This window comes from Meles meles, chromosome 4 (assembly GCF_922984935.1).
Source record: "Meles meles chromosome 4, mMelMel3.1 paternal haplotype, whole genome shotgun sequence".
NCBI lineage: Eukaryota > Metazoa > Chordata > Mammalia > Carnivora > Mustelidae > Meles > Meles meles.
Window position 1 is genome coordinate 32,384,551 of NC_060069.1, and position 20,307 is coordinate 32,404,857.

A 20,307-nucleotide genomic window follows, 5' to 3' on the forward strand; every position below is an offset into this window, starting at 1 on the left:
GGTCAACTGTAAAGCATGAAAAATAACCCGGATTTCCCAATACATAACCCTATGTAGGAATAAACTACTGATATAACACGGGTTAATCTCCAAAGTATTGAGTGAAAGAAGCCTTGCACAAAAGAGCACAGATGGTAGGTTTCCATTTATATGAAGTTCTAGAAGTATAAAAAGTAATCCTCAGTAGTACGAATCATAACCGTGGTTGCCTTGGGGTAGAGGAACGGACTAGAAAGGAACAGAAGAGAACTTTTTGGGGATGGGAGAAACATTCTCTAACTGGAAGGGGGCGGGGGGATTACACAGGAGTGTGCCATGGTCAAAAGCCAAACTGTAATCTTGATTCTGTGCATTCCATGCACCGTATACCTCAAAAAACACACACTCACAAAAGTGCTTATGTAATGAACAAGATTTCCAAAGCACAGCTCACACACGTTTTGTCTTATTAAAACAACCATATCTCTACACCCTGGAACAGACATTAAACATCCGACAGATAACGAAAATAAAAAGATCCATCACTGGTCCAAGCAGGAGTCTGGAGCCAGCAACCCCCAAGGCCATGCCCTTGTCACTGTGCCATCCAGCCTGCCTAGGGGATCACAGAGCCATCGGTCCTCAGAGTGCCATCCCCTCCCCACAGCACCCCCAGGAGGCCTTACCAGCACAAGGCCATCCGCCTTGGGCTGCCGGGCCAGGCTCACCCCCATCCACTCATCATCCCGGTCTTCCCGGCAGGTCTTTCCACACGGCATGCCCCGATTCTTCCCTGGATAAGAAAGAGAAAAGCCAGACATGCTTTGAGAAACGATGTCCTGTGGACTACTTTTCAAAGGGTGTTCTACATACAGTCCAAATGCTGGTCACCTGCCAGTGAGAAAATAAGGAACTTGGAGCAAAGTGTAAATCGACTCCATCACGGTGTCCTGCTGGCTGTTTATTTGAGCCGATTATTTTTCTCATGCAGGACTTGCTCCATGAAGGAAGTGGTGCGGGGCTTTATGGTCTGAAGCTAGCTCTGTGATCTCTTATGTACTGGGAATAAGCGGTTCACAAACCCGTCATTTTGAGTAGCGCTGGAGAACACTGCGGATACCTCTCCCTTTCAGCTGAAGATCAGAACAATTCTTCGCTCAAAAAAATACAACCAGAAGCTCTTGCTGGGGAAGAACTTTGGAGAAAGTGAGGCCCTGAGGGATTGTAATAAAAGAGCTCCCATTATGTGCCAAGCACAGATCAACGCATCACCTCTCTTCTTATCGTTCTGAAGGTATCTTCATCCTGACTTTACGGGCAAGGCAACTGAGGCCATGAAGGCCATGGAGCTTTGCCAGTAAGTCCCAACTAGTAACTGGCAGAGCCGGACTCTGAACCTGGGTAGAATCCCCTGACTCCAAAGATGATACGTCATGTATTTTCCACTGAACTGAAGTGAGTTTTTTAAGACCTCCATCCATCATATCTTTCCCTACTTAAACTATAAAGCCTAAGATGGATTTTAATGGCTTCCCCCTTTGCGCAAAGCATAAAATCTTCACACCTTACCCCAGCCTGCTGGGGCCCATGGGAGGCAGCCCCAGCCTACCCCATCAACCCTTCTTCCACTCTCCCACTCAGTACTCCGGCTACACCGTCCTCACTCAGTAAGCGAGGACGTGCTTTCCTGGGCTTGGAGGTTCTGCCTCCCGTAGCTGCCCAGCTAGCCAGTGTGAATCTTTTCATGTGTAGATCAATTACCCACCTCCCCTCTGGTCTTCTTGCCCTCAACTATTCATCTTCATGCCTCTCAGTCCAATAACTTGTAAGGCGCAGGAGGGCAAGATCTTGGCTTTGTTCCCCAGTAGATCTCTGTGCAGTAATAGGTACTTGACACATAATGGATGGATAGATGGGTGAGTGGATGGATAGGAGGGAGGAAGATGTGTGAGGGTGTGGAACCCATCAGTGACATCCGCTTACCTCGAGCCATGTCCAGTTCGGTGCATCTCCGGTCAGGGTTGGTATGGACACGACACTTAAACACAGCCCCAGGGGACCTCACTGAAGCACTGTACTTGGACTCTGCCTTTGGTGCGCCCACAAGAACCCTGCACATCCAGAAGAAAGAACATTCTGTCACAAGCCAGTACCAGGAAAGAGGAGGCTGGTGGTTAACTCTCACCCAGCCAGGGGAGGGCTGCCTGAGTGCTCCCTGATAAGCCACACCCCAGCATTTTCCTGGGTTTCGGGGCCAGGGGGCACAGCCTCCTGCAGTGAACCTATCGGATGTTCTCCAGGCACGTTTAAAGCTCAAGACTGGCTGGGAACACATACAACCAAAGGGTTCCTATCTAGAACCTGTATCAGTCCTATAGACGTATAGGAAAATACAGAGAGCCAACAGAATAGTGGGCCAGATATTTGATGAAAGAAGATAACCAAACAGCCAATAAACATATGACAGGATGCTTAAGGACATCCTTAATTATCAGATTAATCAGATTATCAGAGAAATCCAAGTGAGATACCACTTCACGCCTACTAGGTTACACCAAAAAGACCTCAAACACCAAGTGCTGGCAAGGATATGGAGGAACTGGAACCCTCATCCACTGCTGGGGGGACCACTTAAAGAACTTGCCTAAGTGCCTAAGAAAGTGGACCATGGGCCTTACCCGAGGACCCGGAGATCCCATTTCCGGGAACATACCCCACAGAAATGCATACATGGGTCTACCAGGAGACGTGGTCAAAAATGTTCCCAGTAAAAATGCTGTGGCCAAACACTAGACGAGACTCAGAGGGTCTCCCCGTACCAGAGCGGACAGGTAGGTGGCGGCACAGAAACACAACAGCATTCTGCGCTGCGATGAAAATCAACGAGCGTGCAACGGCGCCACACGAGGAAGTTCCGGAATATACCACTGAGCAACAGACGTCAGGCCTGGCGGGCTCTCACTGTCTGATCCCACTCATCCCAAGTCCAAAGATGCTGGAATTTAGCTGGCGCTAGAGGTCACTCTATGGGTTACCTCTGGGGAGAAGCGGTGGGGGGGGAGGCTGCAGCTAGGGAGGGGGGCTTCCAGGGGTGCTTATGATGCTCTGTTTGCAACCTGAGTAGTGTCTGCACAAAGGTTATGATTCCCTGAATTGTGTACATGACATGGGCACTTGCCTGGATGTGTGTGATACTTCAGTAAAAAGAAAGAATTAATAAAAAGTAGGAAATTTGGAGATGTCATTTCTCTTCTATGTCCCCCTCTCCCCCTTGCTCCCCACCACACACAAAGCATGTATATTTAGGGAGATATAGGAAAGAAATATCAGGAGGGTAGAATTACAAACCACTTCCTCTACCCCAACGCCAGCCAGAGGTAGAAGTATTCCCATACAAACAGGGACAAGAATGAAGCCCTTCGTCTTGACCGGGAGGCTGCTGTGGGGATCGGCTCTTCCCCACAGGGCCCCTCCCCACCGGAGGACAAGAGCAAGAATGCTAAGACAACAGAAGAGACGCATTTGGGGCTGTGTGGACACAGAACATGGTGGGAAGTGGCCACGGGCTCCCCTGCCGATGTTACAGAAACACTTGTGCCCTACATGTTCATGTATCACTCCCAGAGAGCAGTCAAGCGCAGAGCTGAAGTGGAGAACGCTAACCGGTACAGTCACGCACGGTGTGTGCTGAGCCACAGCCATGTGGAAAAGTGCTTGTAAGGTGAGAGTCTGAACAAGATCTACACCTGTGTCCACAGAGTAGGAAATTCCAAGCCACTGCTCCTTCCATCTGGCAGCCTGGAAAGGGGAAGCAATTCTCCTGGAAAGGTACCAGGCACATTGTGCAATATACTAGCCCCTACTGGCCCTGGCATAGAATGCATTATCCACTCTGTGTCTGTGGAAAAGCGATCTAGCAGAAGCTAGAATGACCCCGGACAGTCTCCCCAGAGACATGGGAAGCTGGCCCAGGTTCCCTGCACTCTGTCCTGAAAGCCACCTTCACCTTGGGATCATGACCTTCACCCCCAACCTAGCTGCAGCATGACAGTGCTCCCTCCCAGCCCCTGGCTGAAAGGAGTGGAGATCTAGCTGTCAGACAACAGAAGTCTGGCCCTTCAGATGGACCCGCTGCTGCAAAGGCTGAACAGCCACACTAATCGGACTCAGAGACACAGTATGAGGTTCACGAGAAGGCACGTGGGTCCTGTCTTTAACTCCCTCTGCCTCTGAGCCCAGTTCCTCAATGCCCAGAACACAAAGGATCACTGAGGACACGTGGGGCCAGGGAAACCAACCCTTAGTGGCATGTTTCTTTCCAGATCAGTCTGGTCTTGAGAGTGCAGGGTCTGAAGGGCACAGGCCCCCCAGTCACACCCCAGCTCCCGCTCCCGTGGCCTCGCACAGTGGGCCCCAGCTGCAGAACCCCCAGGCAGCGGGGCTGGAACCCACAGCCTTCGGGAATCCCAGCAGGCACTTTCCCACACGGACCACACCAGGGCAGCTCAGCGGGCTCTTGGCTGCTCTAACTCAAATGCACCATGACACGCAAAACGAAACTCCAGCGAGAAGAAAGCCACATTAAGGGATCAATTTCCCCCCTGGCTTCTGGGGCTGAGCTTCAGAACTACCAGGGCAAGCCAAGGGTTGCCCTCGATAATGCCAGTTATGTTTTCACAGGTGAGAAGAATTAGCAGTCTGACAGGTCTAAACGCCCGAAACATCCACGGCCTTTTCACATGTCAGGTTGTAGGAGCCGAGGAACATAAAATGCCTTCTGCACTCGAAAAACCCCAGCGGGATGGGGCTGGGTCCAAAAGTTCCCACAAACGCCTAATTTACATTAGCACAGCAAATAAATGCCACTTGCAATTCATTTTGTAAACATCACAAAAATTAGACAAAGGGGGAGAACTACTCACACAGCAAGGGAGAGAAATGGCTGCAAGAAACAAGCTAGTTTTTTATCCCAACCCCGCAAAAGGCACTGGAATCCTGATCCCGACAGACATCCCACTGCACTAAATTCACTGACCCAGGCTCACAGGTTATCCAGGGAAGGGACCATGGAGGGCTGAAAACGCAGGCGATGCTTCTTCCAGACTAGAGCTGAGACCCAGAGGGGCAAAGTTTACATCAAAACCTAAGGTGGCAAAAGGATCCACAGAATCGTTTTTCCCTTCCAGACCCAAGGTCCTCGAGGGTTCTACCAATGGCTGATTGGGCACAATCACAGCGCTCGGGGACCGACTCTTCATCAGCGGTCACACGAGGTTTCTCCCAAATCCTTTGTAGTGGGAAATGAAGCAAGAGATAAGGGGGTGTGTGCGCACACATCTGCGCTCCCTGGGGTGGCACGATGGAACAGGAGCTTGTATCTCTGTGTTCACAGAGTGCTGTGGCTTCCTCCGCAGCCTGGAGCTGTTCTGTACCCAGGCCGTCCTCCAGCAAGACTGCGGAGGCAGGCCAGCCGACGAGCCCATCTCCTCTGAAGTGAGTTCAGCTGGCTCTCCGCCAGGCCGATCCCAAGAGATGAGAGCATGCAACCGCCCAGAGTTCAGGACAAACCACCATGAAGATGCCGTCTGCCTTTTCTCTCATCGTTCTGAGTTATAGCGAGACAGCCCTGCCACTTCCAACATCCGCTCCCCCCTCCCCAAATCTTCCCTGGTACCCTCGACAGGACACTGAGATGTTTCCTTCCTTTGTATAGTTAGCATAGAAAAGGGCCCGGGTGGCCCACTAACAGGCTCCCTTCGATAAATCATCAGGCTGATTCGCACCTTGGTGGGCTACTTCGAGAGTGGTCCTTGGTCCGGCAGCCTGGAGAATACCTGGGAGCCCGAGGGAGATACAGCATCTCGGGTCTCAGCCCCCAGGGTCAGAACGCATGTCGTAACCAGCTCTCGGGCCGACATGCCGCCTGAGAAGCACGATATAACCGCCTGCGCTGATTACAAATCGCCATGCTCCCTTTGGGGCCAGTGTGGACGAATGACCCTCCAGAAGTGAGACTCTCCTCCTATCCCAGCTCCAGTTAATGCTCTCACACTGCGAAGACATTTCAGAGTCCTCTCCTTAATTCACAAATCTAGCTTTCCAATTATGAGGACAGCCAGGGTGTATCAGGCACTCGGAGTGTGCCCGTGCTGGGTGAGGCTCCTTCAAGGCAGAATTGCATTTAAAATTCAGAGCAATCCTTAAAAAAATATATATATATTCAGAGCAATCCCACGGAAGGCACTATTATGCCCATTTTACAGATGAAGAAACAGGTGGCCAAAGGTAGACATGGGACACGCCCAGGCCCACGAAGCACGGTGAGGTGCCACAAGGCAACATGCACCCCAACAGCCACGAGCAGTGCCTATGCCCCTATTCTGCCTACCCCACAGCAGCCAGAAAGCAGGAAACAAGAACCAGCAAGTGTGACGCGACCAGCCCCCTGCTGCCAGCCACCCCATGTGATCTTGCCAGAAAAAGCCCTCATGAGGCTCTGCAGGTGGCTCCCAGGTTAGAACTTTGGGAATTTCTGTCATGCAAAGGACTGGGGTTTAAAATAGAATCCCTTTACTCTTCCACATCAGGCTGAATATTGATCAGCTTCTTGCTTTTCTAAAACGGGTACGTTGCTGACACCATGATGCCCAGAGGTTTGCCCCTCTCACACACCTGTCTGGAGATGGGGGTCCATCCGTTCATCAGCCCGCACCAGTCACGCTCCCAGGTGGTCCCATTTCTTGCTCAAGGTAACACTGTTGGGCAGCTTCTCGTGCACCTTTTACTAAGAGATCGTGGGTTACACCACTGGTAAGCAGCAGAGCTCGGATTTAAACCCTGGGCATCCACATCCAAGGGTGTCCTCTTTCCAGTCCTCCAAACTCCCTCCTCTTATGGCAGTTTAAACACCATCTATTTTTCCAACACGGCCACCTCCTTGGTGGTGGCTACAGAGACTCCACACCACCACCCATCTGGTTTGAACCAATTCCTCACATCAGGAGAACAAACAGCAGGTAAATTCCCGGCTAGCAGGTGACAGAAAAGGACCATGATGCCTCCCCAGGGAAGGCTCCCGTCCTACCCACAAATACCACAGCCATGGTTCCTGGGGGTGAAATTACAGTGCGATCGAGGAAAGCAAGTGGACACTGAAAACCTTAAATGCATTAATTTTACTTTCGTGCATTTGAACCCAATGCCAAAGCTTCCCCAGGGACCCACATGTCAGTGACGTGAGTGGAATTCAATCACTGTGTGTCCCACCACACTGCCTGGAAATCCCAGGAATCACTGCCCCTCCCTTAGTGGGCAAAAAGCAGCCAAAACTTGAATAGAGAGAGGGCTGGTTGGTGCCAGGAAGTCACGTCTGACCGCATGCAACCCTTCACTCCCAGAGAGGAGAGACGCATCCCGGCCAGTGCTCGCCACCTGGAGCTGGCGAACCTGGAGGGACTCAGAAGCTCCTCTCTTTACAGTTGGGAAAACTGAGACTCTGACTCAAACCACGGGATACTCACTCGTTTTAGGGGTTTTAAACTAACAGTTCCGCCTGAATTCTAAGCTGTGAGGGCAAGTTACTCAGGGAAGTAAAGGGCAAGAAGCACAGGGCTAACACAGGGTTCAAGTTCTGCCACAACTACTAATAAGAAACTTATCTGAGGTCACATAGCTTAACTACTCTGGGCCTCTGGTTTCCTCCTCTGTAAAACAGGAAGAAGAACCAAAATGCACGGAGTAAAAGTTCTTGCAAGGTTTAATGTTTATAAAGTAGCTAGCACAGTGCTTGATACAACGGTGGTGCTTGGTAAAACAGGAGACTGGTTAGACTGTAGGCCAAATACCTTAGCACCCAACTCATTCCAGCTCCCCGACTTGGCAGCACTCCCAGGCACTCCTCAGAACCAGGAATTTATTCAGACCCTCTGCCGAGCTCATAGAAATCCTGGAATGATTAGGACACTCTCACCACTAGCAGCAGACTACAAAAGTGGCCACGATTCTCCATCCTTCCTGCACCCACATCCTTCTCAATGGGGTCTTGCAGCTTCTTCCATCAGGATGTTCAGTCTATTTCCATCCTCCAACCCCCTGAATGGGGTTGGGCCCCGTAACTTGCATTGGCCAACTGAATGTGACAGAGGTGGGCATGGTTTGACTTCCAGCTTTGCTTTCAAGAGACCATGCATCCTTCTGAGTGCTCTCTTGGCACCCTAGCCCAGCCACCACGTGTGCAAGCCCCCGCTGCTGGGGGATAAAAGACACGTGGAGATGAGCCATCCCAACTGAAGCCATCCTAGACCAGCCCACCCAGAAGCTGACAGCAGACACATGCGTTCTTCTCCAGCTGAGAGAAGAACCACCCAGCTGCGCCCAGCCTAAACTGCTGACTGCAGATTCACAAGCTAAGATATGGTGACTGGTTTAGGACACTGAGGCCTCAGGTGGTGTGTCACAGAAAACAGATATGTCATCACAGTAGGACAGGCCCCTCTGAAGGGACCTGGGCCGTGGCACCTCACTGTCCACCAGCTACCCCGGAGTCCAGCCTGCTGACCTAGCTCTGCCCCTGAGAACCACTGCTACTGCTTCTCCAACTCCCTGGTCTCCTTTCCTTCCCCCAAAGAATCTTACTACCAACCAGGATGACAAATTTTAATGAGGGCACTGATATGGGAAAGGCCAGATGGGGTGGCAGAAACAGCCGTGAAGAGCGTGTCACCTCCTCTGCAGTTCCGTGACCTCAGGCAAGTCCCCTAGCCACTCAGCCCCCTCCCCACATCCTTACAAGATAATACAAATGCACAGTCCCCTTCCCAGGACAGCAGTGAGGCACAAAACGGAATGGCAAATGGCAGGGTGTTGGGGAGGGGGTGCATCCAGGATGGCCCAACTTTTGAGAACAGGTAGGGGTTTCTACCTGCCAAGGCCAAGAACAGACAGAAATGCTCCCAGAAAAAGCATGGGGGCACTATTCCTTCTTCCTTAGGAAATGGATACCCTGGAGAGGGACTTGATGGGGGAGAGGGCAGCAGCAAGGCTGACCCTGAGAATAGCCAGACAAGCATTAAGTCAAGTCCACCTGGGTCCAAATCACCACTCTGCAATCTACTTGCCAAGTAACCTTGGATTTGGCTTCTGCACCTCAGAGTAGCCCCAGTGCCTCAGAGTGACCATGAGCATGGCTCCTCTGGGATAGAAAGTACTCCCAAGGGCTAGCAATAATATTTTTATTCTGGGAACTTTAGGTTGGAGTAACGAAAGGGAGGAAGGGGCGCCTGGGTGGCTCACTGGGTTAAAGCCTCTGCCTTGGGCTCAGGTCATGATCCCAACGTCCTGGGATCGAGTCCGCATCGGGCTCTCTGCTCAGCAGGGAGCCTGCTTCTCCCTCTCTCTCTCTGCCTGCCTCTCTGCCTACTTGTGATCTCTGTCAAATAAATAAATAAAATCTTTTAAAAAAAAGAAAGAAAGAAAGGGAGGGAGGGAGGGAGAGGGATATAATCCAAACGCTGAGTCGGAGAATGAAACACGTAGCTTCTATGCCCAACAGGGAAAGAGCAGCAGCACAGGCAGGGTCCCCTTCCTTGGAGAGGCATGAGCCTGCTGGCAGCTCTGTCAGGGACTGAAGTATCCTCAGAGCTGCTGCCCTGGCCAGGGCCTCGGGTCTTGGCAAATGCACTGAGAAGCGGCAGCTGGAGAAGGAAGCATGGTGAAAGGGCCAGTGTTCTCTGGCCCACCTGAGAGCATCGAACAATAAAATCCAAAAGAGGCAAGCTACAGACCTCTGGGAGATTTGAGTAAAAACCATGGGTGCTTTCTTGTGATAATTTTCTTCTCCAAGAAGAACAGGTCAACACTTTTACCTTGATCCTTTTGGACTAAATTCTTACCACCACCTCTGACCTTAGAACTACAGACTCACCTCTCAGATTTACATGGCCAGGGATGAGGGCCAGAGCTCCCCACAACAGGGGTGGCCTCCCACCTGCTAGAGCAGAAAGCAGCATGCAAAGCTCGGGGATATAAAATCCCACAGGTCTGCAGTGAAAGGAACCATCTCAGAGCCTTTCTGGAAGCAGGTAGGATGTAAGTGAATACAGAAGAATGCAGATTTATGGAGAACATGACCAAAATGTCAGAGACCACACAGAACGAGGGCATCTCACAGAGAACTCTCATTCATGTCTGTATTGAGTATGGACACTCCGGTTTTGGCAAACGAACAGAGGCATCAACAAATATCCTGAAAGCACTCCTGCAGCATCTCAGGTCGGGATGAAGACGAACCTTAGTTCCCAAGGCCAGATCAAAGTACCAAGAAAAAACTACTGGTATTTTCCAGGGCTTCCTATGTGCTGGAGGTGATGTTCCAGGATTTGCAGACATCCCCTCATTTAAGGCAAGAATGAGGTGAGGGAGAAACTATTATTCCTCTCTTCCAGTGAGCCGAACCAGACTCAAACTGCTGAAGGGCCTGGAGGCCTGACAAATGTCCTTTGAGGCTGAAACAGCTAAACAAGGGCAGGGCTGACCTTGAAGGACCACCATGCGCTCATGCATCTCGGCAGCCCCCCTTTAAGACCGAGAAACCACAGGTTTGGTTGTTGCTAGGAAATCAGGGGCCACAATGAAGGCAGAGCCAGGAAGAACCCCACTCCCTGGATCTGGAACATCCACCCCGTAGGACCCACCGTGGTAGGTAAGAAGCGTGGTCCCGCATTTTGGAACATCCTGCACAAGACCGGTTGTACTCGAGGCTTTGCACACATTGCAGCTTCGGAACACCGGGCTAAGAAGGGCCACTGGGCTTCAATACACCAAGGGATGTGTGGACATGGACAAAGTCAGTTTTGTGTTTTTTGGGTTCAGGTTGTAGGGGACACGAAGCATCCTCTCTCACACATTGGTGCAGAAAGTCTGACTATGTGGGTTTCTTTGATAAAGTTATAAATCCAAAGGGGAGTCCTGAACACTGGCCGCCTCAGCTACCTTCCCCATCCCCTCTGTAAATAGAGCTTCTTAAATGGGGATGAAGATATGGTAACAAAAGCAGCCCAGGGAGGTTAGGATGGATACATGGAATATTCCAGAATGTGCCATCTTTCCTAGGACACTCTGTCTTACCCTCACAGAGACGTGGTGTGAGAGCAGGCTCTACAAATGTCCCTAGTGGAATCTCTGGGTCCCTATTTCCTCGGTGATCAAGCATCTCTGGAAAGCAGAGCCCCAGTATCCCCTCACAGGTGGCCAGTGGGTCATGCATGAGTACCCCACAGGGAAGCTGCCACTGGAATAAATCCAAAACTTTTCCTGCAAAGCCAGGCAGGACAGAACCTCATGAGACAGACGCTTGGATACCTTGAAGCCCCAAATTCAGACTCCTGACTCTGTGAGAAGCAAAGGCACACACCCCAGCTCTGCCACTTTGGCCATGTGACTAGGCAAGCAACACGTCCGTGTGTCAGTGTTCCCCTTTGTGAGTGGGGCCAGAATGACAACCAGCTGAGCCTCAGGAACATTAAATGAGCTGACACATCGAAAGCGTGTAGAACAGTACTCAGCACGTGCTAAGTACCCAACGGGCCTGGCTGCTGCCACCATGTTGCTTCAGCTGTGAATGGAAACTCACAACGGAAGATCTTTCTGCTCTCCCACAAAGCAGAAACTGGGGACCCAGGGAGCTGTGGCTTCAAAGACTCTAGATTTTTCCCAATCTTGGATTCACTTTCACTTTCTAAGACTCCCTCTGGCATGCATGCATGCATACCACATACATACACACCAGATACATACATAAATAAATGGAAGGTCGTGATAAAATACTTTCCTCTGCTTTGGTTGGTCACCAATCCACCTGGCTTACTGGTTTGTGGTTCACAGGGTACCAGGAATGAGGTCCTGCTGCTCCCTCTGGTCGGCAGCTCATCAGCTACCTGATGGTTCAAGGTAAGGGGGGACTCTCTCCCTCCTCCACCCTTCACCTGTGAAATTCTTGAAAATCAGGAAGAGGCACCCTGGGTATCAGCTGGCAGCTAGAATGCTCTGGAGTCTGCTTGAGGCCAGAATCCTAATGTTCCAGAATCCATGCTGACCCAGTGTAATAAGCAAAGGCACAGATAATCCCAGCCATGACTGCTGGCCGAGGAGCACATCTCATACCTTCCTAATAGCAACTCACAAATGATTGGCTCCATGTGCCACCTGCCATTCAGCTGCAAGGGGGCAGTCAGCTGACAGTTCCCAGCCACAGTCCCTTCAGGATGGCCAGAGCAATCAAGCTGAGGCCACACTCCTGCCAGGCAGGCATAGCCAATGACTGATTACAATTTTGGTGGGGGGGGGGGGGTCCCTGTCTAGTTGATGGACACCCTAATCAGATCTACAACACAGTCTGAGGCTCTCCCTAGCCAGTCCTGCTCCCTGCCCCCTAACTTTCATAGCCCCACCCCCCTACCCCAACACTTCTCTTGTACTCTTATCTCTACCTGAGCATCCCAGAGGACACCCCCGGATACAAGTCCCAGATCATTGTGCATCAATCACCCAGGCTGGGGCAGACTGTGCACAAGGTTCTCCAACCGGCAAACTGGAAACCACTCACCAGCTTGTCCCAAAGACTCGGCTAAAGACTAGGATGCCTGTGAAAGCCTTTGACCTCTTGTAGATAGATGCCCAGCAAATACTATCCCATGGGATTATCAATTTTTATTTCTTAAAGTTACAGCCTCCTCCCTGGATTTCTGAGAACATGGTGGCTGCTTTCAATACACATGAAAACAACAGTTTCCCTAGACAAATCACAGTAAGAGTTATCAGAAAAAGACCATTTCCGGACCAGCAGCAAGTCAGCCGGGAGTCGGAGCTGGCTGGGACCCAGCTCTTCACACCCTCACACCCAGAGCTGTGAGTGACCGGCTGAGAAGAGTTGTCTTCTTGCCCCAGAAGGGTCTCCCCTGGGCAAGACAGCGGCCTCTGCCTCTGCCAGCTTTCAGCACTAGCTCAGGAAACAGCACCCTTGCCAGCTTCTCCAGATCCTCAGGGAAAAACCCTGGAGACCCCAAGAGACACTCTCTGGGGCTCCTTAGAGCTCAGGTCTCACATACACGCCATGCTTTCCTGACAGCTTGAGAAAGCAGGCTCTGCAGGGCAGTAAGAACCAGGAATAAGGTCTGAAAATGCCACTTCCAAAAATCCAGATGGGCAAGTGCAGCCACACTCCCACCCGAGGGCCTGGCACAGGCCTGAAGAACTCAGCAAAGACACCCACCGTGCAGGTTAGGAGAGTTCTCACTGCCATTTCCGGATGTCTCCTCACAAAGATGGGTAGCAGGGGACCGCAGGGCCCATGATCCCAGGGTCCCCCTTCTAGAGGTTTTACCTTCATGGGGGGGTCTCCCCCTTCTGCCCCTCTGAACTGTGCCTGCCCAAGGACACGCCTCTCCCCCATCGGAGCCGACAGCTCAGTTTTTGCCTGGGACACCAGACTAGGACCCTGCAATCCCTTCATGTGTCGGATGCTGGGTGACGTCTTCATTCCTGAACCCTCTACCTTAGCAGAGAAGCTTCTCCGCTGTCTGACAAGGGAAAAGACAAAGTCGTCAGCCTCCCTGGCAGTCCACTATTAATCCTAATTAATGGATTAATTAATTGATTAATTCCCTCCCGACCAGAGGGAGCAGCAGGACCTCATTCCTTGTACCCTGTGAACCACAAACCATTATTAATCCTGAGCTCCCTCCAAGTGCCTCCACTTGCTCGGATACACAAATGTGCCAAGGGTTGGCTTTTCCTTTTCCTTCTGCCCTCATCAGACCGTGGTCTGGCCCTTTAAGCCTTAATTCATTGCTCTAAACCTGCACTGTCCACAACCCTCTGCAATGAGTGTCCTACGTGCTATCCGGTGTGATGGCCACCAGCCACACGTGGAGACTGAGCGCTTAAAACGTGGCTAGTATGACTGAGAAACTGAATTCTTGACGTAAGGTGGTCGTAATCAATTTTTATTTAAATAGCAACCCACTCGGCTCATGGCAACAGCACTAGCAGGGCAGAACCGTCCAGCTTGTTCTAAGTCTCAGCCTTAATGCGAGCAGAGAACGCTGTGTTCTCCTGGGCTCTGAATGACCTCCCATCCCTCCCCGAACCATGCTCGACAGCCCCCGCAGAGCAGAGAGCCGGCGCGTCTTCCATTTCCGAGCACTTGCTCTGAGCCTGAGCACAGCCGTCTGCATGTGTCCCGGGAGATGGGGCAGGAAGCACGTCGCCAGAGAGGAAGCCAGCGCACCCAACCACCTCGGACTCCAGGGCGTCTGGGGCAGAGAGGAAGGAGGGGGGAGGGGGGGGGGAAAGAAACCCACTTTGGGGGCTGGACACTCGCCGGCCTCATTGATTTATATCACAGGGTGTTACAGTTGTCTGCCTCACAGCTGAAGAAAGGGTACACGTGTAAGCAAAGGGGACAGACATCGGCTTTGTCCGTGTTCCTTGGCACCTACTGCCGTTGCTCAAAGGGTGCAAGAAGACCCAGGGGCGGGGGGTGGCGGGGAGAGGTACAGGCGAGGAAGCCAATTCTGGCAGGCAGACACCCACTGAGTGTTGTTGGAAAAAGAGGAAACCGAGTCCCGTGCATGCTTGCATCCAAACAGATACAAATGACATCTGTAACACTGTCCGGGATATTCCAGTCCACCTGGCCACAGCGGCAACTCACACCGCCTAGAGGGCAACAACAGAGGGACCAGGAATAGGGTCTGAGCACCAAATGCTCAGTATGCAACCCTGTAGGAGCTGTGTTCAAGCCCCAGGGCTTATAAAAGCAAGGTCACCCCCAGCTCTCGCAGAAATCTCGGACTTTCTGACCTGTGACAATTTTGGCTGAAAAAAGGCACTGACAGGTATGCTTGGTTATGGGATTCAAGAAAAAATGCTGGCTCTCCCGGCAGGGTGCACACACATGCTCTGTGATGTGTACCTGGGTTCCATGTTAATGCCATGGACCCCCCCCCCCCCCACTGTCACCTGCAGAGCCCATGCCGACCCTGCTGCCTGGGCTCTATCCACCCCCATCAGCACATTCTTCTTGCTCCTCACCCTACCTACAACAAATCCCTTTACCTGGAAAAAGCAGGAAGCCAACTTATTAAACCACTAATACTGAATTAAGCTAAAGAGTAATTTCCAGAGAAGAAAGACACCAGATACAAGGTTCAATTAACATTTTCCTTCTTTTCAAAGTTTCAGTGTATTACTTTTCCTTTTCACGTCGATGCCTTACTTCCCACACCTATTTTGCCTATATTCGTGATCTTTTTAGCTCCCCTTACGTAGACGGCTAAGCTCCTCTCCAGCACTGGATCAGCCCCTTAGCAAATCACTCAAACTTCAGGGCCTGAATTAAAGCATTTCTCTAAAGTACACACATTAACTTCACTGGCACTTTGTAAATGCATACAAAACACCTCAAAACCTCCCTTCTCTCTGACCCAGCAATACTAAGCCCAGGAATTTATTCGAAGGAAATAATTAAGGATGTCCGCAAGGCTTTAGTTACAAGGATGTTTACCCCTGCTGGTGTTTATAATCATGAATAATTGGAAACAACCTACGTGTCCCTCAAGCGGGGCTAAAAGATGCAGGGCCCTGGGACTGCCTGGTAGGAAGAGACCGACAATCAGTCGCTAAGTCAGTCAAACAATCCTAGAGCTAAAGTTAGGGTAGAGACATAGAGGGTAGATCCAGACCCCACTGAGCCTAAGTCTTGTAAATTTAGGGTGACTATCTTCAAGAAAATACAAGATTAGGACTATAAAATTCAGCACATGGTTTTGGTAGGGGCCCATGTGAGTAAGAGGTCTTTGGTGGAAGTTTCACTAGCCCTGGGGTAAGTCTAATCTTGAGAAAGAGAAAAGAAAGAAAGGAGGTGAGGCTGGAAGTCTCCCGCTTCAAGAGCCACACCTTACACGTCTGGGCAGCGTGTCAGTTGAGAAGAACATTCAAGGTCTAAGACAAAGAATATTGGGGGGAAGGGAGGGAGGAGAAAAGGATGAGGAGGAAAATACTTGGAAAAAGCAGCAAGAGCACAGATAGCAAGGACACAGCAAAAACTATAATGAAAATTAAGACAATGTGGGGCAAAAAAAGAAAAAAAAATTGCTTTAAAAAGATTTCCAACGAGTTTGGTCGGCACCTGGAAAACTGTCGGGGCAAGTAGTCGAATGGGAAGACTAACATGCTCAAATGCTCATATCGGGACTGGAGAGGGTCCTTCTGAATCAGCACCCTGGCTGTGATGGGTCCCTTTGGGCCCCGGAAATATCTGCCCCACATCTCCACTGGCACCAAGGCCACACACCAGCATTACCTTCCAGCTGCACACCCCACCTCCCTGGATACCCGGGTGCCAAGCCAAAGGCCAGTCTGTCGTTTCCTACAATTGCCGAACCTATTCCAGTCACACAGCTTTTCCTCATCTCCCTTTTGAAACAAAGCGGATTCGACTTTTTTCCTATGTCAAACTCGCTCTTGCCTCTCCCACCCCCAGTTGTTCCCCACTTAGAACAGCTTTGACGTGTGGCCCGTCCAAATCCAGGGGATCGGGTCCTGGCACTTTTCCCGCGAGCTGAGCCACATCATAGAGCCCAGAGGCGCCCTAGCCCGTGCAGCTACAGATCCCACACAGCACTCCGGCTGCACTGCCCACCTTTTCCTGTAGAGCCCCCCCGCCCAGAGAAGCCCTTCTACTCCTGACCCACCCGCCCCACATACTTTGTGCCAAGGTCACACAGTCCAGGGGCTGGGGGAGGGGGTGGAATTCTGGGATGCGTTCTCCAACCACTCCTGCTGCATTCTCTACCAAATCCAAAGCCCACAGTGAACTCGGAGCAGGCTGGACATGGAAAAGGTGTTCAGCCTGCTTTACTTTGAAAAGGGGATTTAGCAAGGCAGAAAAAGACAGTCTGGCCTTAAACTCGGCAACTGGGAGAAATGGTAGGGAAGGAGATGTGGAACTGGACAGGGGCTACACAGGACTTTACAGACTGGTTCTCTTGGAGGCAGTTCTCCTTAACAAAGAATTGCTAACGGGCTGGACAGTCACAGGGTGTCCCATACCGCACCCCCCCATGCCCTTTCAGCAATGCTTCAGAACTCAGTTTTACAAACTCACCCTTTCCGTCAGCCTCTGTTCCGTTCAGAGCAGTGACTGTCTCACACAGCTGCATGCTGAGAGCACACATTACAGACCTCGCCTTCCTAACCTGCATCCCCTAAGGACGCTCACACTGGTGACCACACAACAAAACCAACTCCAGACTAGTTGTTACCCAGCGCCCACTGGGACATGACCTTGAACAGGAGAACTGTCCACGGCCTAACTCTCTGATGAGGAGGTGACTCCTGTGTGCTGTGGGATTCCCACTTGCCCAGGGAAAGGGTCAAAGAGGGACCAAGCTCATCTCAGAGCTTCTCCTCAGGGGCTGGGGACACAGGCTGTGCCTCTTAGCTGATGGCACTTAATGGGGAGAGCTCCCAAAGTTTGGGATGCTCAGGGAGCAAATGGATTCCTTGACGTTACAAAACCACATCCCTCTGTTAAAACTTCAGGTGCTTGTCTCCAGGTCAGAGGACCCAGGTGAAATGAGGCTCAGGCTGTCCCCGAGGTAACGCACCAGGCTTGTCACTCCGGGTCCTGGACCATCCTCCCTTCCAGCATCCTGGACCCCCTCGCCTCATTTCCTCAAGAAGGTATTGTAAGGAAGGAGGAGGCTTCTGGACCGCAGTGTGCCCCTCGGGCTGCCTGACACTGACCTCTGGGGATCCCCACTCTTCCCCTACAAACACAGCCTGTCCCCCTCAGGTCCCGGGGTCACTGCGCGTCCTCGGCGCCGCGCACCAGAGTGGCTTGATGCCGAGAAACGGAGGGTGGGGTGTCACTAAGAGCTCCCAGACACTGAGGAGTCTGCGTGCCCGCTCTCCTCGGGCCCTGGGGCATTCCGCTGAGGCCCCCCGGGGGCATAGGGGCCAAGTTTCTGAGCCAGCGAGAGAGTCAAGTCTCCTCAGACTGGGAGGCCGAGAGGACCGCTCTCGGGGTTCTCCCCGCGCACGCCGGGCTGGGACCGCGGGGAAGCGCCGGCCCCGCCGCCTCCAACCCCAGGCGCCCACCGCGACGTCTGCGGGACGAGACACCGGCGTCCCGCGCCCTGCCCGCCTGTCGTCAGCGGCCGAGCTGCGCGCCGCCGAGACACCGCAATCTCTCCCTCGGGACGGCGGCTTGGAGGCGGCCGGAAAAGGCAGCGGCGGCCGGCGGGGGACCGAGGTGGAGCCGCGGGGGGCACTCACCAGCGCGTGTTGTCGTGGAAGTGCTCCAGCACCGCGTAGCCGAAGAAGGAACCGGCGGGCCCCTGGAAGCGCACGGGGCGCTGCGGGTCGAGGTTGTAGGCGCCCGCGGGCGTCCCCGCGGCCACCAGCGCCAGGAGCAGCGCGCGGAGCCCCCCGGCGCCCCTCCGCGCCGCCGGGCCGCCCATCCCCAGCCGGCCGCCGCCCTCCGCTGTGCCCCGCGAGCAGGGCGCCGAGGTCCGCCGACGGCCGGGAGGCTCCCGGGGGCGGGACGCTGGCTGGAAGCGGCGTCGGCCCGGGGACGGTAGGCCGAGAGGGCGCGGAAGGCGAGCGCAGGGGCGGCCCGGGGCGGGCGGCGTCCTCAGTCCGGCGGAGAAGTCTGCGCGCCCGGAGCGAGCGGCCCGGGCCGGGAGGTGCTGGACTGCAGAGAGGCGCGCCCGCGGGGTGGGCGGCCCGGAGGCTGGCGCTGGGACGGCGCGCCGGCGCCCTCTGCCGGCCCCCAGCCCACCCCGCGGACTGCCCGGGCGGACCGCAAGAGTCGCAGACCCGCCGGCAGAGGCGGGGGGGAGGGGGCTCGGGGCTACAGCACCTCCCACCAAGCCTCGGGCCCCCAGCCGGGAGAGGTTTCCAGAATCCTCCCCGCAGCTGCGTGTTTGGCCGCCCTGCGGGGTCGCGGGGTCTCCCGTTCCCTCTCGGTCTCACATCCACCCCAAAGACCCAAGGAAGCCGGGTTAAGGATTGAGTTTACATTCCAGCGCTACCATCTGCAGCCCCTTGAGTGGGCTGCGAGGCAACCTAGAGGAGAAGCGCTCAACGATTGCCACTTGGCAGTCGTTCATAACAAGCAGATCCACGCGGGAGTGAACCCAGCACCCTTCCCTATTCCACTCACCTGGTCTCCTACAACATTGATCCCTTAGTGTGGTCTCCGCCCCAGCAACATCCCCATCACCTGGGATCCTGCAGGAAACGCGCACAAATAGGTCCCACTCCAGACCCAACGAATCTGAAGCTCTGAGGGTTGGCGCCCAGCGGTACGTGGGGAGACAGGTGAAAGTGTGATAAAATACACATAATATAAGACTAACCATCTTGACCATCTTTAAGTTTAATGGCATTAAGTACGTGTACATTGTTGTGCAGCGACCACTATCCATCTCTAGACCTTTTCTGTCTTGCAAAACCAAAACTCTATATCCATTAAACAATAACTCCCCATTCCTCCCCTCCCCCAGTCCTTGACAACCGCCATTCTACTTTCTATGAATTGGACTGCTAAATACTTAGGGAGTGGAATCATATGTGGCTGACTTTTCCATGTAGCATAACGCCCTCAAGGTTCATTTATGTTGTAACAGGTATCAGTACTTCCTTTTTTAAGCCTGAATAATACCGTAATACGTGTTTTCTTTATCTATTGATCCCTTTGTGGCCACTTGAGTTGGTTCCACCTTTCAGTTATTGTAAATATGTGAATAATACTGCTATGAATGAATGTACATGTTAGAGATAACTGTCTTCAGGTCTTTAGGGTAATTGCCCAGAAGTAGGATTACTAGATCATGTGGTAGTTCCATGTTTAATTCTTTGGGGACCCGCCATAATGTTTTACATTTTACATCCCACAATAGCTGCATCATTTTACATCCCACAAACAGCGCACAAGTCTAACTTCTCTATGTGCTATTAACAATTGTTATTTTAAAAAAAATTGTTATTTTCTGGGTTTTGTTTGTTCGTTTGTTTTTGGAGATACATATGTATGTAGTAACCATTCTAACGGGTGTGAAGTGGTATCTCACTGTGTCTTCGATTTGTATTTCCCTAATGATTAGTGGTGTTGAGATTCTTTTCGTGTACTTGTTGGCCATTTGTATAGCTTATGAAGAAAGCCTTTGCCCATTTAGCAAAAGACTGCGTTTAATGATCTATGATTCTGATGCCTGCTAAAGTTTGAGAATCATACCATATCAATACCACATTAATACCATATCA

At 52.3% G+C, this 20,307-nt stretch overlaps 1 protein-coding gene across 1 annotated transcript in view; it reads right to left on the reverse strand.

Annotated features, from left to right (window-relative positions):
* The window catches only part of ITGA9 (integrin subunit alpha 9), a 344,297-nt gene extending 325,538 nt beyond the window's left edge, over nt 1–18,759 (reverse strand). Inside the window, exons 1-3 of the mRNA XM_046001922.1 lie at nt 18,316–18,759; nt 1,963–2,090; nt 666–772 (exon numbers count right to left, since the gene is read on the reverse strand). Coding sequence (XP_045857878.1) covers nt 666–772; nt 1,963–2,090; nt 18,316–18,500 — 420 coding nt within the window. The 5' untranslated portion in view covers nt 18,501–18,759. The remainder of the gene's footprint in view (nt 1–665; nt 773–1,962; nt 2,091–18,315) is intronic.
* Nucleotides 18,760–20,307: the final 1,548 nt, after the last annotated feature.